General features: G+C 46.6%; 1 protein-coding gene across 1 annotated transcript in view; it reads left to right on the top strand.

The window, feature by feature from the left end:
• Itga9 (integrin subunit alpha 9) overlaps window positions 1–21,729 on the top strand; it is a 322,636-nt gene that overhangs the window by 221,145 nt on the left and 79,762 nt on the right. Inside the window, exon 19 of the mRNA XM_047531489.1 lies at window positions 21,030–21,116. Coding sequence (XP_047387445.1) covers window positions 21,030–21,116 — 87 coding nt within the window. The remainder of the gene's footprint in view (window positions 1–21,029; window positions 21,117–21,729) is intronic.

The following is a 21,729-nucleotide window of genomic DNA, read 5'->3' as shown; positions in this document are numbered from 1 at the left end:
TGCTCTACCTGCTCTCGGGATCAGTTTTCTAACCAGTTCCAGTGTGCTATGTTAGCTTTGGCTTTGGGAAATGAAGTTTCTTTTACTTGGCTAGAAGTACATAGCAGCCATTTTATATCATGTTGCCTTATGAATTAACTGGGCAGTGAGAGGAAAGAGTGTGTGTATGGAGCTTTGGAGATTTTTTAAAGCAGGATTCACTCAGGTTTCCTAGACTTCCTCTGGCCCGGCCAGAGTAAGCTCTCACGAGCCTCTCGGTCCTCCCACTTGTCTATCTGGAAGGAAGGAATGTTCTAGGAGGACCAGTTCCCGTGTGGTGTCTTCCTTTTATGAAGTCATCCGTTCATCCTCTTCCTTAGGGGGACTTCAGGATGGGGCAGCAGAAGATAGAAAGGTCAATTGATGGTGCAGCAGTTTCCACGGGATGGACATGCCTTTGGGGGTAAGATGGAGATGTAGGGGGAAGTGAAACTAGAGGAAGTTTGACTTTGCAGAACGAGGACCCAGGCTAATTTATTTCTTGCACTCTGGCTCTCTCCTTCCCCCTGCCCACATCCTGGGCTGCCCCAGGAGGTCTCTTGGTCTGTGAGAATCTTCTCTGCTGGCCCTTCAAGCTCTCAGGGTGCCCCATACCCATCCACTCCCTGGTAATCTCCCTCCCCATCTCAGTTGGACAGTCTGGAATCTTTGATTCAACTTCCTCCCCAAGGAAGTTTTTCAGAACTTTTCCTAAGATTTACTGACCCAAGGGGCATCTGGTGCCTTCCATTTGCAAAGCCTGAAGTGAAGGCATAGGTCAGGAGGTGTTTTTCTGAGCAGTGGTCCCAGGAAGCAGGGAGGAGGGAAGAAAAACCAAACCAACATGTGGGCTTGTTTTTGAGGTCACTGCTGGTGGTGCTGGAACTTTGGGGAAGCATACAGAAAGTCACCTGGAAATGTTCACCTGAAGGACAGAGACTAGAGCGTTCACTAACCAGCTCAGTTCCTGGCTAGTTGAGGGCTGCCTCCAAAGGAAAGGTCAGTCCTGCCTCACAGGCATGAGTGTGCCTGGAACTACTGAAAGACAGTACAGAGCTGAAATCAAGGTTGGGTCAGGAGGAAGTGATGGGATATCTGATGCATATTCTAGACCCATTTCTGACTCCACCGCAGCCCAGCCTCTCAGAAACATGAGTTCAAATAGTAATTGATTTCTGTAATTGTGCAAAAGCATCAGTCAGCTCTTTTCCCAGCCACAACCGGTTTAACTGAGATTTTTTTACAAGCCCCAAGGGAAAGCAGTCTGCAATACTCACCTGCTTATCTGTGTTTCACTTTCTTTGATTTCAGTTATCCATGATGAACTGCAGTCTGATCGTATTAAATGGAAAATTCCAGAAATAAGAGTTGTTCGGTTTTTAATTTAACATGCCATTCTGAGTGTGATCCCTTCCAGGATGTAAATTGTCCCTTTGTCCAGAGTATCCACACTCTATCTACTACCCACCCGTTAGCTACTCGGAGGCCCCCTGGGTTACTTCTGCCAATCAATTGCTGCATTATCACAGTGCTTACGTTCAAGGAATCCTTATTTTACTTAAGAGTGTCCCCATGTGTAGGAGCAGCAATGCATAGGAGGCACCAGGGCAGAAAACCTGGAAGGACAGATTAACTCTGGTACTATGTGATAATGCTGTAGGACAGATAGGAAAAAATATCATCTTTATAGGGCTTGTCAAAATGTGCAATTTTTGTGTTCTTATGTGCATTTGGTGGATCTGCTGGGTGTGTGGGAACATATATCCTGTGAATAAGAGGGACCCCTATACATGTGAAGTAGAGATGAGCAGATAGAGTTTGTGCTCTGGAGGGATCTGGATGGGGCTCTTCTGATCATTGTTCTTGACACTAGATATAAATCAAGAAAACTTTTAAATGTTTCAATTGTCTGAAAAGTTAGGACATTTAAACTATACTGTTTAAGAAACATTGAGCTAAACAAGTACAATCCTGACTTCAAAAAAGGTGAATGAGGAATTGATTTTAATCACAAATTCCTTCTGCTTACAAAATGAATCATATGAAATTAAAAAAAAAAACAAAACTTCCTAACATACTTTAGTGCAAATCAAATAAAAAACAAACATGCTTCAGTAATGTATAAATATTTAGTTAAGGAGCAATTTTGCCAACAAGTTCTTTTCTGTTCAAGTAGACTCTTGGGGAGTGGCTGTACCTTCCGCAGGGGAGAGAGAAAAACTTCTTTGAAGGAGTTTATGAAACACCTCCCTTGATTTTATCACGTTTGCGTTCTTCTTAGAGTTCATTTTATTTGCAGGACCCTCAAGTACATTGAAGATGGAGGGACAGTAAATAAAATTGGTGGCCATTTTTTTGGCATTCATCTTCTGAGTTGGCTTGTTTCTCTGTGTTCAGAAGTTCGTTCCTTAGCCCCAAGGGACATAATGACAAAGGGAAATAAGTGATGTCAGGGGTTTTTGTGTGCTTTCCACATCGCCCCAGGCCCTGTCTTCTCTTTCCTTTGGTAGATGGACTCAGTCCTGTGATCTCAGCACTCGTTGCCTGGTAAGATCCGCACCACTGTTGGGTAGTTTGCTGCTGCTTTCTCTCTACTCATGTTTGCACCTGTGGTTGTCAGTTCTACTTCTGGGTGCTTTAACCAAGAGAAGGGTTAACCTTAGCCTCTTAGAAAGTGGAACATGCACAGGCTTCACCAGGGCTGTGGGCGGGTGACTTTATTACCATGGCTACCCCTTCCCGAGTGCTTCCTATGGACTAGGGAACTCAAAGGTGCTCTCATTTATTCTTTTTTTCTTTTTCTTTTCTTTTCTTTCTTTCTTTTTTTTTTTTTTCTGGTGCTGGGGATTGAACCCAGGGTCTTGTGCTTGCGAGGCAAGCACTCTACCAACTGATCTATTTCCCCAGCCCTCTCATTTACTCTTTACAGCAATTCTGGATCCATTGAAGTAGCAAACCACCCTAAAATTTATTGGCTTAATACAACAGTCATTCTTGCACATGGCTCTGGGAGGTAGCTAGGCAGTGTTTTGGCTCTGAGCCGGGCTTGGATGTTTGGCTGACCTTGCTCATGTGTCTGTGGTTAGCTGGCAGATCAGCTGGAGTCCAGCTGTTGTCTGGAAGAGGGGAGCAACCGAGCTGTGTGGCTGTCAGCCCTCAGCAAACTAGACCTAGCTCATGTGACCTCAGCAGGGTTCCAAGATGGTGACTAAAAGAAGGAACAGAGAGTGAATAAGAAGTTCTAAGGTCTCTCGAGACCTGGGCACCGAACAGGCGGGGCATCACTTCTGCATTTGATTGGTGAGAGCAAATCATGAATCCTTCTCAAATTCAAGGTGGAAAAATAAAGTCACCTGCAAAGAAATGTGGAGACACAGGGTGGGAGGGAGAACGGAGGCCATTTGTTTTTTTTACAACCCTCAGCCTCTGAGATCTGCAAATAATACACATCCGTGCTTCCCAGGGCAGACCCTGAGTCATGCAAATCATCTTTGATCCTCACCTGTTCTTTTAAAACCTCCACCAGGCCATAAAACTCAGGGACAAAATGGGGACCACGTGAGCAAGTTGGTGCTTTGGAAATGATGACGTCAGAACATGAACAACATGAGGGGTGTCTAGGTCTGTTTTCTGTTGCTATAACAGAATATCTGAGACCAGATGGCTTGTAAAGGAAAAGAACTTTCTTTTGGATTACAGTCTGGAGGTTGAAAAGTCTGAAAACATGGTGCTGGTGAGGACTTTTCTGTTTCAACTTGTAGCAGAAAGCTGAACGGCAAGCAGGTATGTGTGGAGGAAGGAAAGGGGGCTGAACTCAGGATAGCTAACCCATTCTCAGAGAAAAGCATTAGCCATTCACTAGGGCTCCTCCCCCTTGCCCCAGACCCCTCCCACTGAACCCTATCTGCCCACTCTGCCACATTGAGGAAGTAAGCCTCTACACGCGTTTTAGGTGACAGATCATAGCAGGGGGCTTCATCATCTTCATTAATTTTTTTTTAATTGTAGATGGCTACAATACCCTTATTTCATTTGTTTATTTATATGCAGTGCTGAGGATCGAACCCAGTGCCTCACACATGCCAGGCAGGTGCTCCACCTCTGAGCCACCACCCCGGTCCTTCACCTTCACTCTCCATCCTTATTTTGGGAACCTTATGCAGAAGGATGTTGTGAGAAGATAGGTTTTGGAAAGTCTCCTTGTGAGCAGGAATTCAGCCTTTCTCAATACTGGATCAAACTCCCTTTCCAACACGAGGAAGAAGAAAGGACTCTGACTCTTTCTTATGATAGAGAAGACAAAGCCTGGCCTTGTACTTCCTGTTCTGGATTTATTTTCACAAATATTCAGCCCAGTTCTGTGCTGGGAAGGGGAGGGAGGCACCGTGTTAGGCACAGTCACGCGCCTGGCCCAGGCTCCTCACATGGCCGGCCACTTGGCAGGGACCCCTTTCTTCTCCACGTGGACCCTTCCACCAGGTAGCTTGAGTGACACATGGTACAGCAACTATCTTCCCCACTGTGATCCGTTTGAGAGAGTGAGAACCAGGCAGCAGCTGGCCTGTTAGGACCCACTCTCAGAAGCCACGTGGCCTTGCTTCTGCCACATTCTGTTCAGAAGCAAGTCACTGGGTCTAACCTATGGGCCAAGGGAAGAGACCTAGGTTCCACCTATCAGAAGGAGAATTGTCACATAATCTGCGGGCCTATCTTACGAGTTCGGGTTGATGTTCTGAACGTAGGAGTCGAGTACTGTGTGTAAAGGGCCTGCAACCCCACTTGGCACCCGTTGAAAGCAGAACTGAGGCCCAGCAGGTCTTCCTGAATGCTGATGGACAGTAAGCCAAGCACTCTGGCTGGGTATAGGGGAGCCCAGGTCACCTTCCCAGCTGAAGGCCCAAGGACAAAGGCCAGATCTCAGGCTTTTGCAGATTAGGTCACTAGTCTGCTCAGTGAGGTCCAGGTGGCCACAGAGCATCCTGCCTGGGTTCAGGAGTCATTCTGAGACCCTCTGGTGAGCACCCTGCCCCTCTGGTGCTTAAAGGATCCTACCTGCTTCTCCTCCCCACTGGGGACAACGGGGCCTGACCCTCGAGTGCAAGGGCTGCCCCAGGGGGCGTCCTCCAGCCCACTCGGCTAGGCCCTTTCAGGGACCTCAGAACACTGTGAGGTATTTGTTCCTACTTCAACCTTTTTGGTGACAGGCAATAGAAAACCCAACCCACACCGACACAGGGAAAACAGAGAATTTATTGTTTCACGAATTAAAAACCAAGGGTTGGCTCGGGCCACAGCTTCCTGTTGGACCCCCCCAAAAGTTGTCACCGTGTCTCTCTCCCTGTCGGCTTCTCTTTCTTGTTTTGGTTCCATTTTAGAAAAGGCTGTACCCTCAGGGTAGCAAGATGACGGTGGGGCCACCGTGAACAAGCCCTCTCACTTCACAGAAATTCTGGCAAAAATTTCACTGAGCGTCATTACCAGTTGATTTAAGCCCAGGTCATGTGCCCCTCGTATGGGGGTGGGAGTGAAGTGGAGTGCCCCCCCATTGGCGGGCTGAGGGTGGGGGGAATGGGTGGCTCCCCTGAGGGAAGAGTGTTATTAATCCCATTCACCAAGGAGGATTATGGGATGCAGAGCAGGCAAGTAAGGTGCCCCGAGTCTCACAGCTGAGTTATAAGCAAGGGGTCCTGATCCTCCTGCCCTGCTCACATTGATGAAGATGTCCTGTCCACCCCAGCCCTCACTCCCGAGTGCCCTGTAGTCATCTTAAGTGTCCACGTGAAACTCTAGGGCAGGGCCAGCACCTCTGGAGGTAACCAAGCTACTCCCCACTGGCTGGAGACAGCGGTGGGGGGTCATGGCCCTCCAACCGGAGACAGAATTTCTGTCTTCCCGGAAACCCTTAGAACAGGGGTCCCTAGGCAGCAAAAGCTCCCTCTTCCTTTTGCCTTTTAGGGCTGCCTGAGTCTAAGATTTAAACACAGAATTCTTACCCAGGTGTCATTTTTTGACACCTGAGGAGACGCAGAGTTGGCCCTCCCTCCTCCACAGGCCCTCAGCTAGAAGGTTCCAGCTGCCTTTTGTATCCACGCACAGTGGAGGGCCGAGGGGGGAGCCACTGAGGGAGGAGGGGAAAGGTCTCAAGTTAACCAGAAAAGAAGCAGACTCTCTCCTCACTCAGCAGCAGAAAGACTGAGCGGTGAAGCCGGCCCCAGAGCTGGGTGGGGTGATGGGCAGCGCTTTTGGCCCTCCCGTGTGAGCTCATGGAGCAGGGCAGGAAATCTGACTCTTGTGCCAAAGAAAACTCTTGGCTTTTTACAAAAAGCCTGTTGAGCCTTCTTCATGAGTTTGCTGCTGGTTGGGACCCACGGGCGGGTACGCTGGCCACCAGCAAAGGATCCCCTGGCCGGCTGTGATGACCCAGAGCACACCACCCAGGGTCACACTGCTGCTTCCATCTGGGCTGAGGGTGAGCTGATGGGCGCTCCGGGTGGGTGAACTTTTGATTGCGGAAGTCCCACACACGGTCTGCTTCGTGGTTGAAATGCTGCACATAAAATGGTTCCTTTTCGGGCAGAAGCATTGCTTTGAGCCACAGGTCTTCCTCTACAGGCCCCAGAGGGCCCTGGCAGAAGAAAGCCATGCAGTTATGTCCCAGGTGGAGCGTCAGAGGAACAGCCAGGGGTGGATCACATGTAGAGACTGCAGATCTGCTCGGACCTGGATGAGAATTCTGGTTTCAAATATTCATAGCCGTTTTTGCAAGTCGCCTGATTTTTCAGAGCTTCATTTTCCTCGGCGGTGCAGTGGGGATTGTGAGAGCTACCTCAGTGTCAGGATTAAATCCGACACGAGGAAGGGGCAAGCTGAGCATCCCTCGTCTGAAATGCTTGGGACCAGAAGTGTTTCAGATTTCAGGGGTTTGTCCAGATTTTGGAATATTTGCAGATTTTACCTAGTAAAACTTCCCTAATACAAAAACCCACAATCCCAAAGGCTCCAACATCCGAAACTTTTTGAGCATACAGGCAGTATTTAGAAAACCCTGAATTTTGGATATTTTCAGATTTCAGATTTTCAGATTCCCAGAATGCTCCCCCAAAGTCCACAGAGAGTCATCTGTCCCCTCTTCCTTCCTTCCTCCCTCTTCAGCACTTCCTCACCATAGCACAGTCGTAAAGCAGTTCTGTAGCTTCGAGAAAGGGCTCGCCTGGTAGCCTAGCGACTGCTGGCAAACTGGGGAGGATTCCTGTCTGTCAAGGCCGTGGCCCTGCAGACTTCCCAGCATACCCTGCTCCAGGCCACAAGGGGCACTCGGGTGTCCACTGGCTCAGCAGGCTGGTGCCCGCCGTTTCCTGTGGGCGGCTCCCCTCCCAGTGGAAGGAAGCCACCAGCGTTTCTCAGAATCTAGATCAGTGCTGCACAGAGCATGGTCTCCTGACCACCAGCATCTGCGTGGGCCAAGACCCAATTGGAAAAGCAGACACATGGATCCTTCTAGAATCAGAAACTCGGTGGTGAGTGTCAGCTGGCTGTTTGGATGAGCCTCCCTCCGGATAACTGAGGCACACTGAAGTTGGAGAACCACTGTGCTACAGGTAGCTGATCGCAGAGCAAGGAAAGGACACCTCTGCCCTGGGCCCTCGGAAGGACCCCACACAGTGGTACCAGCAAGGCAGAGAGCGCTCTGAAGACAAACCACCAGACCCCAGCTCTCGCTCTTCCATTGGGTGTTTCCTTGAGCAGTTCCTTCCACTCAGTGAGCCTGTGAGTCCTCACTCGAAAAAGGGAATGGCTGGTGGGACTGCAGATTGGGGCAACAACTCTGGAAAGCAGTATGAAGATTCCTCAGAAAACTTGGAATGGGACCACCGTGTGACCCAGCTATCCCACTCCTCAGTACATACCCAAAGGACTTAAAATCAGCGTACTATAGTGTGGTCACATCAGTGTTTATAGCAGCTCAATTCACAATAGCTAAAGTATGAAACCAACCTAGGTGCTCTTCAGCAGATGAATGGATAAAGAAAATGTGGTACATATACACAATGGAATATTACTCCGCCATAAAGAAGACATTATGGCATTTTCCAGTAAATGAATGGAACTGGAGACTATCATGCTAAGTGAAATAAGCCAATACCCTCCAAAAACAAAGGTCAAATGTTCTCTCTGATATGAGGAGGCTAACACACCCTGAGGGGGGGGTAGGGAGAGAATAGAAGTTCATTGCGTTAGACCCAGGGGATTGAAGGGGTGGGAGGGGAATAAGAAGGACAGTAGAATGAATCAGACATAACTTTCCTGTGTTCATACAGTGAAACCCCACATCATGTACAACCACAAGAACGAGAAGTTATACTCCACGTATGTATATCAAAATACACTCTACCATCATGTATACTAAAAAGAACAAATAAAAGGAACGACCCTATCACTTGGTTATGTAGGGTTGTTGAAATGCATGAGTTCTTTCAACCTAGCAAAAAACTTAGGGCAGCACCTGCCATGTGGCAGTTCATGCATGCTGGCTCTGTCATCTTGGTTTTCAGGCAGCCCGGCCAGGTTGAAGGGGGCCTTGAACAACCTAAACATCCACCAGCAGCCATGGGTGGAAGAGCAGAGAAAAATCCTCTATAGAGACGAAATAGCAACAATAATAGTTGGTGGCATCCTCCATAGCAACTCCTTAAATCCTTACAGCAATAGTGTAGGGTAGGAATTACCACTGAGGTTTTTGTTGTTTTTGCACTGGGGATTGAGCCCAGGACACTCAATCACTGAGCCACATCCCCAGCCCATTTTTGTATTTTATTTAGAGACAGGGTCTCACTGAGTTTCTTAGGGCCTCACTAAGTTGCTGAGGCTGGCTTTGAACTTGTAATCCTCCTGCCTCAGCCTCCTGAGCCGATGTGCCACCGCACCCGCTACCATTGTGTTTTACAGGGAGGAACTTAAAATACTACTTAGTAAATGGTGAAGCTAAGACTTGAGCGCATGTCAGCTTGAAAGGAAAAAATCATTGAACAGTCATAAATTGAGGAATTACCAGGGTCCTAATTCCTTCCCCTGGGAAACTTTATAAAAAGGAGAATGGTTTCAGCCAACTGTTCAGGGCCTCTGCCCTCACTCCCTGGAGGCTGGTGTGGAGGCCTCCTTCCCAAACTGGACAAAGAAAAAATACACAGGAATGATAATTAAATGAGTCCATGTTTAAGAGGCACTTCAGCAGATTAAAATCAATATGTAGTCAAGTGAGGCTGTGAAGCCCTGTGAGCTGGCATCCTTCATTCACGGGTGGATTCTTTGTTTTACAAGATCCCAATTTGCTTGTAACTGGCAGTCCCAATGAAGCAGCTCTGCCCTGTCACATGCATTAGAGAGGACGAGACATTTACAAGGCTGGGGAGACCATCTTTCCAAAGTCTGACGCCAGGATGGCGTCCCCAAAGCTGAAGCACAGAGAGAAAAGGGACTCTGGATGTGTCTGTGTGGGTCTCTTTCCCGCTGTGATTGACCGAGTTCCCTAAAGCAACATCCTGAAATGTCCTGTAGGATTGAATGACTCAAGTATTCCCAGGGGAGTGGGGAAGTAGGGCTTAGAAGGGAAGGAGGCCAAGCTAGAATGTGCTACCCAAAAAAAAATCTTGAGGAGGAAGAACCAAGGTGGGTAACTTTGGTTCGATCCAACCAACAGGTCACACTCCAGTGCCCCAATCAGGGACAGGGGATCTTGGTTCAGGTTCTCCCAAAGGAATGCTAATTGCCTATTCTCAGGTAAGGTGGGTTCCAGCAGCCCAAGGGTCATCCTCCAACAAAGCACACACAGGTGCCAGCATTTGGGACGTCGGTGTGCATGGCATATGGCGGAGAGAGCTGTGGGGATACCTCGCCTTCCCACACTGACCCTGAGAGAGAGGGGGTATGGTCAGCGGAGCCTTCTGTGGCAGGACTGAAAACCAGTGTGGGAAGCATAGTCCATGAAACATGGTTGAAAGGAGAAAAGGGAACAAGCAAAACCATCCCGCGTGGGAGACACACATAGGAGACAACGTATGGAGACAGAAAATGTTGATCCGTCAGTTATAACTGCAGGGTCAGAGCCAGGGACATCAAATAAACCAGCACAATCATCTCTCCCTGACATAGAAGGCAGCTCCTAATATAATCAGATGTTTAATGTATTCACATCCAAATGCATAAGGTTCTGAGGAAGCATACTGTGTCTCAGGCAATCTCATGACCCTGTGGCTTGGCCTTGTCTTCAAAGGACCAGGAAAAGTCATTAATTTTCTGCAAACAACTCTAACGAGAGTGAATTTAAAACCTAGCCAGTAAAACAACCAAAAGCAACCCTTACTTTGTATGTGCAAGTTATCTTAAACAACTGGATCATTGACCAAAAATGCTTGAAACCAAATATAGAAGAGAACCAAGTATAATCCTGGAAAACAAAGCCTCGTCCCTGAATCTTAAAACGTTTGTCAGGGATCCGGAACTTCAACATTTAATTGTATTTGTGGGTCTTTGTTATTTCCGTGCTCCTGTAAAACTGTCTTGCGAGATGTTCTAATTGTGTATTGATCACCAAAGTCCGTGGCTGTGGGCTTTTTCTTGAATGAGTGCACACATGAACCCCCTAGGGTATGGTCTCTGCTCCCTTCTCTGCCCTCTTGGGCATTTTTTAAAGCTTGAGCCCTCAGCTGGTACCTGATCCTTTGTTACATCAGCTGCCAAGACAGTTTCTTTATGTCTGGTTGTTACAGTGTTCATCTGGAATATCCCCAGAAGGCCTGTGTGTTAAAGACTTGGGCCTCAGCCCATGGTACTATTGGGAGGTGGTGGAACCTTTTTAAAAACAGGCCTAATAGAAGGAAGTGAGGTCATTGGGTTGTGGGATATTGGGACATTGGCCCCTTCCTCTCTCCTTTGCTTCCTGGCCACATGAGGTAAGCAGCTTTTCTCCATCATGCATGCTCTGCCATGATGTGCTACCCCACCACAGACTCCAAAGCAATGGACCAATTACTGTGGACTGAAACCTCTGAAACCATGAGCCAAAATAAACCTTTCCCTTTTAAGTTGATTTTCTCAGGTATTTTGTTACAGTGATGGAAAGCCGACTAGCTCATTGATATTTAACAGAAAAGCTTGCTGATGACAGGTGTATCTATGTACCTCCATGCCTGGCATGTGAGAGGAGCTTAATATTTGTTGAATAAATTGATGGCAAAGCACAAGTTCTACACTAGCCTTGGGGTCTGTTTACAGTCTTTGAGTCTGCTAGATGTTCTGAGTAAGTGGACTCTCATGCAGTTTATGAATGGTATTTTTGTTGCTATCATTTATAAAAGCTTTTGACCTGTGCATTCAAATGATGAACTAATTCTTCTATGAAAGCAAGCAATAGTATAACTCTGGTAGATCACTGAGTCCAGTCTTGGATTCCATGATTTGAAGAACTTGTAGACGTTTTTATTTAGTTAAAAGGGAAGGCAAGAGAATGATGATAATATTGAATTATAAGAAGGGACTTATGGATGGGGCTGGGGAGAGCCCATGTTTCTCTGAAACACAAAGATCCTCATTTCAGCCCTGTTTGTATCTTGCTCCAACCTTAGCAGAGGACCTGCCCATCATTCTTTGAACCATTTGGTTCTCCTCCTTCCTGCCAGACTCGGTCTCCTCCTTGGAGACAGCAAGGACTATGTTACAAAGGCCTAGGGCCTAATCAAGGGCACTGTGGCTACTCAATAGATAATTATTAAATGAGAGAATGAACAAAGGAATGTAACATAATAGCAAATACACATGTCTCGAACATGAGAATTATTCTACAAAAACTTTTTCCTGTTGAGGCATAAGAAACATTTGTTGGATGAATGATGGATGGATAGATAGATGATGGATGGATGGATGGAGGGATGGATGAATGGATGGATGGATAGATGGATGGGTAGATAGATGATGTATGAATGAAGGATGGATGGATGGATAGATAGATGATGGATGGATGGATGGATGGATGGATGGATGAATGGGCTCCTTCTGGGGGCAGTAGCTGGTGGGTGTGGGTGTTGGAGCCAGCCACGATCCGACCTGAGCTGTGTTGTGTGAGGCTCCAGCCTGAGGACTAACAGGCAAGACCATAATGGCACGGTCCTCAGTCCTCACAGGGGTTAGAGCCACGGAGGAGGCACTGTATTTTCCCTTACGTACTCTGGGTCTCAATGCTTAACCTCCATACTGGCTGTGCCTGCACCAGCTTCAAGGCCAATGATTCACAGGATTCTGCCCTAAAGACTCCCACTCTAGGGGTTGGGGAGATAGCTCAGTTGGTAGAGTGCTTGCCTTGCAAGCACAAAGCCCTGGGTTCGATCCCCAGCACCAAAAAAAAAAAAGACTCCCACTCTGGAAGGTGCAGCTGCAATCTGCCGTCTAATAAGCCCACCAGAGAATTTTAACGCAGTCTAACTTTTGAAGGTTCTGAACTTGGGTTCACAGCAGAGCCACCTAAGGAACTTTCAGCGAAAGCACACTTGGGCTGCATGCTTTGGTTTGGTAGGTCCAGAGTGGGGCTTCCACCTGGGCCTTTTGATAAAACTTTACCCTGGGTCATCATCATCTTGCAGGCAACATTACAGAAGTTGGAGAGGTGCCCCTTCTGGTGGCTCACAGCCTGTGCCAGGGTATCAGGCTTGGTGAGAGTAGCATGCAATGGGCTTCAGCCCTAGTCCTCAGCCAGGTCTTATGTGTGTGCACAGCCTGCACAGCTGTACATGGCATCTCTAGCTCCAGGGTGGTGCCAATGCACACTCCCTGTTAGGAATCAGTGGAGAGCATTGATTTTTAGTACCTTTGGAAACTTTTGAGCAGAAACAAACTGATACGTTAAGATTCATCTGGGGTCATTTATAGAACAGATTGGGAAATAGCTGCCATAATCAATCTTAGAACATTTCTTCACCTGAAGAAGAATCCCCGCTCCCTTTGGTTGCCACCTGCCATCCCCTATCTCCTCCTAGTCTTAGGCAACCACTGAAGCTCCTTTCTGTCTCTAGGTTTGCCCATTCTGGACATTTCATATAAGTAGTCTGGTTTATGTGAAATGCAGTCAGTCCTTTGAGACTGGCTTCTTTCATCCAGCATCATGCTTTCCAGGTTCACCCACAGGTATCATGTAGCCACCCTTGGTTCCTTCCTGTGACTGAATAATATCCTGTTGTCTGGATAGACCCCGTTCTTCATCATCTGGGGACACTGGATTGTTTCCCTCTGTATTAAAAGGCATGGATTTAGAGTCCTTGGCTCACCCAGTGCCGTCTCCTCAAAAGCAGAGATCCCTTCTTACCTGTCCCTTGTCTCTTCTCCTCCATGTCTGGCATTCTGTAGGTGTTCACCAGGTGAATGACAAGTGAGTGAGCAAGTTCATGGTTGGATGATATGCGGTCCCCTCCAAGGGAAGCTTTCTGTGAAGGACCTGTCGCTCAGGTTGCCAACATTTGGGATTCAAAGAAAAGCTCCCCCATCCTGACTCCTCAGGTCCCGTCTGCCTCTCCTGCTCCACATGACATGAAGAGTGATGACATGGGCCCTGAGGGTCTCTTTCAGAGGTTCAACCAGGCAATCAGCACAGTGGTTTATCCTCTGCACCTCTGCTCAAGGATGCTTTGGACCACTTTGTTCAAAGAGCACCTGGCTGCCCCTTGAGCAGGCATCTGCAGGAGCGCTGGTTCCTGCGAGGTCCTCATTGTCGTAGATCTCGACCACATACTCACTCTTGACTCGGGAGTGCCGTGACCTGTGTTTATTCTGACTCTAGGTCTTGCCAGACCCTCAGCTAAGAATGCATAGTTCAGCCCTGAGCAAACAGCAGGACACAAAGCATTCTGGGAGTGTGGCACACGGAAGAGTGAATCTTGAGGGCTGAAGTCTGTGTAGTGATCCAATGAGAAGTCTCTTCCCCACACCATGTGGATTCAAAGCTATGTCCGTTCCATAGGGAGACATGGGTGGAGGGTGGTCAGAAGAAAGAAGTTAATATCTTCAAAGAACGTGCAGAACCGGGGATGCAGCTCGATGGTAGAACTCTTGCCAACCATGTGAGAGGTCCTAGGTTCAATCCTCACCACCACCACCAAAAAAAAAAAAAAAAACATGCAGAGAGTAGAGAGGCAGTTACAAGCAGGGCTGTGGGAAGGGATGTGCTTACTCAAATCCTGGCTCTATCCTTTGCCAGCTGGGAAACTCTAGGCAAGTGATGTAACTTCTTTGAGTTTCAGTTTCCTTGTAAAACGGGCATAAAAAAGAAGCCAGTGCAGGTCTCCTTGCCTGACGTAGCCATTAGAGTTGGAGTCATCTAGGTACTTCATCTTGCACCCATCAACGCCGGTGCTCCAGGTCCTATCAGAAGGTGGTATGACTGTCTTATAGGTGAGGAAGGGGAGGTGTGTAGAGAGGATGCTTGCCTGATGGAGGTTGTAGGTGTGACTCGGTGGCAGAGTGCTGGGCTAGCATGCTGGAGGCACTGGGCTCAATCCCAGGACCAGAAAAAAAATTGTTTGATGACAGATTATCTGAACTGATAATCAAAGTTTGGACACTAATGCCAAAGTTTGTGTACTTTCTAAGCAGCAAGCCCCTGTGCCTTTATCCCTGATAGGAATTTTGTGGACTTTATTCCAAAGGATGCCCTTCTGGAACTAGGACTGATCTGGTGAGACTTAGGCTGCCTCACTGCCCAGTGGGGCTAGTGAAGTGTTTTTCTGGAAATAATCCTCTTTCTGTTAACTCCTTGGGTCAGGGTCTTAGGACCCGTGCTCCACTCTCTTTAGTTGGTTAAGGATTCAAGATAAAGCATTTCTAGAGTGCTAAATTCTCTATCAACCAAGCGAGTTGCTCACAAGCTCACGGGGATTGCACCTGGTGTCTGAAAGGAGAGGGTCTTAGAGGAACTGATTGCCAGACACAGAATCCTGAGGGTCACCTTCAGTGTGACAAAAACATGGGAACTGGAAAACAGGAAGTCCAAACTCAAACTCTACCTGATGCTAAGAGGAAACCTGTTATCAGCCTCAGTTTTTTTTGTTCCCAAAGAACTGCTGCCCTGGTGGTCAAGTAAGGTCCTTCTCCAGACTGAAATTGAATGCTCATATGAATGAGAGGAAGGGGGCCGAAGGCCAACGAGGCTCACTAACTTCATTATCTGATTCTTCCAACCATCTCACGTTCCAAAGAGGGCTGGATCCTGGCTCTACTGACCAAGCTTCCCAGGCCAGGCAGCCAAGGTATGTCTGGAAAAGAGAAGAACTTTGCCAAGGCAAGCATCCCTCATGCCAGGCAGACCAGCAAATGAGCTGCTTCTTGCAGACCCTTGATCCAAATCCTCTATGAGCCAAGGTCCGTTCATTTAGTAAGTGTAAACTCAGGGGCTTCGAAATGCCGGGCACTGAGAATCTGGAAGCAAAGGTACACAGACTGAACACGCTTTTCATCGTTGTGTTTTGGAAAACATAAATTGATGGTTTCCTGATCCTGAGAGTTAATACGTATTGGTAGAAAATGTAAATCGAATTACCTATAATCTCCAAGGAGGGCTCCTGATAGAGTTTTATGGTATTGGCTGCCTTTGCTACTCAAGGAAAAGTGGGGCTGGGAGAAAGGCCAGCTAGTGAATCCTTTTAGAATAGGATCCAAGATTTCGTAGTCAAAATGTTCTTCAAAGTTTTGATTGGGACTTCGCTTGAAAAGTGAAACTAAAATATTGGACAAGTAGGTTTATTGTATTCTACATTTAATAGCACTTGTGACATCATAAGTAGAATTGTCAGTGATATCTTAGAACAAAGGAAAAAAGCTTATTTGCTTTGTTAGCATCTTTAAAATCACTGTGCCTGATTTCTGAAACAAAAGAAGGAACTCAATGCTGGGCAGACAGCTGATGGATGTGAATTTTGCCACTGTATTATTTTTTGCTCATCCCCTTCTTTTTTTTTTTTTTTTTAGTACAGTCACAAAAGGGTCATTTCTTACAATAACGTATTTCTCAAGGACTCCTCTTGATCTCTTTCATTTAAATCTGTCTTCCAAAGTATCTTAGAGCATCTGGGTTAATCTTGACTTCCTAACAATTAACTGATGTACCAAGCCAGCTCTAGGTGTGTTGGTGGCTTTGCAGAGGTTGAACCAGTTTTCCAACGTGACTTTCATTGGATTTGTGCAACCCTGCATTTTTTTTTGGCAAGAGGTTTCAGTTTCACTCTGCAGTTGATTTGCATTTTACTCGACCCAGATAATCAGATGTCTACACTGCCTGGCAGTTGGGATATTGGCTTCACTGGATTCCCAGTCCACTGAGAATTTAGAGTCAGAAACCTTGCATAAATGCTAAAGTTAAGTTCTCTAAAGTCCGTGTAAGCAATGATGGGAACATGGAAGAAACCAGAACAAAGGAGTAGCCTGGTCCCCAGAATCTCTTCTGTATACCTTCTGCCTGTACCAAATGACTGATAGAAGCAATGGGCGACGCCACCCAAATACCATCCACGGACATGCTTCCTAAAGCCAGAGGACAACGAAGTTTATTCATCTTCCCAGAGTTAATTTTTTAACTGAATGGAGTTTTTAAATTGATTTTTAAAAAGTGGATTTGATGTTTTTATTTAGTTATTGTTTTAATTCAGGGTCTTTCTGTGACGATAGGGTGCCCACCTGTTTGCCAAGGAAATGCATGGCTCCGTAATGACCCTGTTATTTTAACGCTGTGCTTGAATATGACCTGAACCCTGGAGAACAAGGGCACAAAGTGTCTGCGTCATAGGCAGGAGCCACGTGAATTTTATAAACTGCAGTTAAGACAGTTTTTATCTCTCTCTGTTTTTTTTTTTTAGGATGGAATGAACTAATTAGCATTAAACCCAAGAGTATTCCCTTTGTTCCTCATTCATTTCCCCTCCCATCTAGGAGTCAATGCCCAGCCCTTCCCAGTGGCCCTCAGTGCAGATGCCGAGAGCCTCACCTGCAAGGTCAGGTTCCCCGGAAACAGCACGTGAGATGGGGATTCTTGTGCGACTGGTTATTGAAGAAGTAGACCTAGCAGAAGAGGAGGAAGGAAGAGAATGAGACAAAGGAGAGAGACATACAGGAATGAGGTCTCAGCTGGAGACTGCTCCAGCCCAGGTCCTTGGAGAGCTCTGGAATGGGAGCCACACCACAGAGTTGGTCCCGTCTTGAGACAAAAGGGGGTCCTTTGGTACCCAAGCCAACCAGGTTGCAGAATGCTTGCTGGCGAAGGCTTTATAACCTCCCAGGCAAAGTGGCTCCCAGGCAGTTGGGGTGGTTCTGGGACAGAACCAAGGCCATCTACACAGAAGTCCTGGTATTTGCTGAAGTCTATGTTCTGCTGTGCCACTTCCTCCTAGGACATCATAGCTGCTGTAGGAGAGAGGGTTATGGAGTTCAAGACTTCAGGTCAAGGCAGCTTCAGTGGCCACAGGGGGCTGGGTTGGTGCTGGCAGTGCAGAAGGGCTATGTGAGGTCCTGTAGCACATCCTGGAAGCACGGGAGGCAGGAGCCAGCTGCTCTGCTCTCTGGTTCCTGGCAACATCTTTGGTTTTCACTCTTTGTGCTTGTCCTCATCAAGATCCAATCAGAATTTTGAAATTTTTGAGTCTAGTGGAAGAGGACCTAGACTGGTGAAATGAATGCTGGTTTAAAGGTTATTTTCAGCGTTGGATGTAGGTCCGTGGTAGAGTGCCTGCTAACGTGTAAAGCCCAGTGCTGAAAAAAAATCACAATAAATATTAGTTTTTAGCATTTTGGAATTAACAATAAGAAAGTAATTCAACTCTTTAATAATGGTAATTAGCTTTGAGTTCAAGCTATGTAAACTGAGGTTCTCTTGAGTTCCAGAGTAGATTTTGAAGCTGTAGTCATTCCTTTATACCCATTCCAAAACTGAGGTCTTTGGGGTACTAAATCTTTACTTCAAGAACAGATAGACCTGTGACTAACAGATGAGTGGATAAAGAAAATATGATATACATACACAATGGAATACTACTCAGCCGTAAAGAGAAATGAAAGTATGGCATTTGCAGATAAATGGATGGAGCTGGAGAATAGCATGGTAAGCGAAGTAAGCCAAACCCAAAAAACCAAAGGCTGAATATTTTCTTTGATAAGCAGATGCCAATTCATAATGGGGGGCGGGGTAGGGAAGAATGGAGGAACTTTGGATTGTGTAGAAGGGACAGGGAGAGAAGGGAAGTTGATATGGGAAGGACAGTGAAATGATATGGACATTATTACCCTAAATACATGTACGACTACGTGATGGGTAGTCGTCAAGATCTTGTATACAATGTATCAAAATGTATTCTGCTGCCATGTATAACTAATTAGAACAACTTTTTAAAAAGAAAAAGAAAAAAAGGGAATCTCTCCTGGTTTGAAAGGGATTCCCAGTGAAGTTCTGAGCATTATAAGAGGAGACAGGAACTGGGTTGGGTATACATGTGTGTGCATGTAAATGTGGGACATTCTTGAGAATAATTACACCAGGATGGCAGACATGAACCAATCATGTCCCCATGTCAAGATGTCAATCATGTCAAGAAAGCTAAGGTCACCCTAGACCTGGGCTTGCTACCGCTGACATCCATGGGCCAATTACTTAGGAATTGCAATATCGTCAACTAGGATCATTCGTGGACATTGCTTCTTGTAGGAGTAATTGAAGAAGATGGTGGCAAGAGGCCACCTCAGTGAATCCTTAGTGACCATCTTTGAGTCATACAGGCCTTGGGGTAGCCCTTGAGAAATTTTTCTCTGGTTCTTATTGAAATTGCCAAGGCTGGTCCTCTAGTTCCAAGAGCTGCTCTCCCATTGGCTGTCACACTGCCATCATGAACGTCAGTGTGCTCAGAGATCTGACCTTCTCAGCTCTGGGCTCAGCAAGGACAGGGACTAATGCCGTGAAGTCCTGCATCCTCAGAGCCGAGCGTGGAAGGTGACACAATGACTTGTGTGCTCGGGTCCATCTTGAATCCTAGGCCATTTCCATTTCCATGTGTGAACTTGCCACTGTGAGTGTCTGGGGTCAAGGTGGAGGAAGAAATCCTTGGAGTCTTGACAGTGAGGAGTTAAACACTGCAGAAAGGGGGCCAGGCAGAGGGCCCGTAGAATAGAAATGCGTGTGTGCAGGGGGACAGGGATGGGGACAGCAAAGAAAAGCATGGGCCACAGTGGAAGCCAGGATCAGGGTTTTGAACTTTATTCCCTTTGCAGTAAGGAGAGGCACGTTTTAGGAAGGTTCTTCTGGAAGTCTGTAATGTGGACTGAAGGCAAGCAAATTCAGCCACTGCAAAGCAGAAGTGCCTCTTTTGTCACTTAACATTTATTGAAAATGCCTTACAATTAATTAATGGGGTATTCCCAAGGTGAAACTAAACAGTTGATCTTGGGTCTTCATGTGGGAATGTTGGCTAAGAGCATGGAGATCCACTGGGAAATAAAAATCATTGAGATTCGTTATTTCCAAGATCAGATGTCCAAAAAAGATACTACAGTTTCCTTCTATGTTTATTTGTCTCCTATCATTTGTTCAATTGTATTTTGAACTTTTTTTCTTTCATTGCTATTTTCTAAGTAAAATGTCTTGGTGTTTAATAGACAAAGTACATAAATCATTAAATGCCCATCTTGGTGGATTTTCACAAAACAATCACACATAGGTATGTGCTGGCACTCAAATCAAGAACAAGAACATTCCTAGCACCTTAAGAGCCTCCTCCTGCTTATTGCCTCCCTAATACTGTCTTGATGTCTAACCCCATAAGTTAGATATTCATCTTTTGTCATTTCTATTTTTTGTGCATTTCATAATGTTCACAGTATATTAGTATAATGGAATAGGTATGTAATTTAAATAGATATTTCTGGTATATGTTTGCTTTCTTGCCAATTTGGTACACAATTAAAAAAAAAAACTCACTCTGCCAATCTGAAGTATTGGAATTGTTGTCTGAGCTGAGATGTAGGCTTGGAAATTGGAGGAAGGAGCATGGGCAGCATTTCAGTACCAGAATCCATGAGTTGGTTCCTTGGGGCTGCTATTGTCATTGGCTCTGCTCACTCTCTAGAGATCGTGGCCATGGAGGGGACAAAGAGATAGGTTTTAGAGTTAACCAGACTTGATCCAAATTTTTCTGAGTTTGCCCCCATCAGCTGAATGACTTTGAGAAAGTTACATGAACTCCTCACTGGACTTTGTGTCCTGGCTTTGGATATAAAGTAGACATAAGAGTTAATTCTGTACCTGTTCCTTCTCCAAAATCTGCAAACATAACTATCTCCTCTTGGAAGTCTTGATTTGGCTTTGTGGCTCAGAGAGGCCCCTGGCTTTTCCGTGGTTGTGGAACCACGTGCCTGGGTGGGGATGTGGCAGCTCCCTGCAGTCTCCCTGGGTTCTCTCAGGCCACAGTGTGCAAAGTCCAGCCTAGGCCAGCTAGCCAAAAACCTCTCCTCACCCTGGCCGCCCCCCCGACCCTGGGGAAGACCTGCAGGTGGGCAGCTCAGCCTCTCTGCTTCCGACTGTATAAAGCAGCCTTCTTTTCTTTGCTGTGATTTTCTTAGAATTTGTCTTCCTTAAACTAGCAAGATCTTGAAAGACAGGATCTGGGAGTAGACTTAGGAGAAAGAGCCAGAAAGATGATCTGGTTGCTTTTTAGTCCAAACTTTAGGAGGCTTCCAGCTCAGCCCAATTTACCAGGCCAGCCCCGTGGTTTGGACCTGGAACATTAGAATGGACAGTGGTTTTGTCCTCTGTATTTGTCTTCTCAGGGGACCCATGGGAAGGGGGGCAGTCAGAGGAGGACTGGGGACTTGGCCTGGTCACAGGGCTCAGCACACCACAGCCCCTGGGACTGCTGTCTGGAAATTTCTCTTGAAATACTCCTACACTTCTGTTTTCCGTGCAGCCTGCTCATTTGTCTGTGATTTTCCTCTTTCAGGAGGAGATGGGCATTTCCTGTGAGCTCCTGGAATCGGACTTCCTCAAATGCAGCGTGGGGTTTCCTTTCATGAGGTCAAAGTCGAAGGTGAGGGCAGAGATGGGGCACTTCTTGGCTGCAGCCTCTGACTCTGCAACTGTCTCCCCCGTGGCATCCCCCACACCTTTGCCTCCCATAGTGACCAAGGTGGCACTGAAGGCTGGCCATGTCCCATCACTGGCTGTGTACTCCAGAGGGGCTGTGGTCACGTTGTCTTTCTCTTTGATCCACATGATGTTCTCTCCAAAGAAATACAGAGAAAACACCACTTTGCATTGGCAAGCTGCATTTGATTGGACTTCCTGAAATGTTTTCTTCTGGGACATTCCATACCATTCTAACACCACCCGGGAGAAGATGTGGTGAGCTAGTGACCCACAGGCCTGCCTCTGGCACTCCCCTAGACACTCAAAAATTTCTGGAGACCTCCCAAAATTCTCAAACAATCTATTACGCTTCATTTTTTTTTTTTTTTGAAAAGTAACAGATATTACAGTCACTTTGTTCTTAATGAGGAGACAGATTGTCTAAACTCAAGCAGTAATGCTATAGAGCAGACCCAGATCTTCATGGATCATTCCAGTATGTGCCATGGTCAGAAGAGAGACAAAGATTAATAGAAGATTGATTTGGGGAGTCAAAACTGGAACCTAAAAGACCA

The sequence above is a fragment of the Sciurus carolinensis genome, chromosome 17, assembly GCF_902686445.1.
Source record: "Sciurus carolinensis chromosome 17, mSciCar1.2, whole genome shotgun sequence".
Classification (NCBI taxonomy): Eukaryota; Metazoa; Chordata; class Mammalia; order Rodentia; family Sciuridae; genus Sciurus; species Sciurus carolinensis.
The sequence above is the reverse complement of the archived record's forward strand: the minus strand, read 5'-3'. Positions and strand labels throughout refer to the sequence as shown.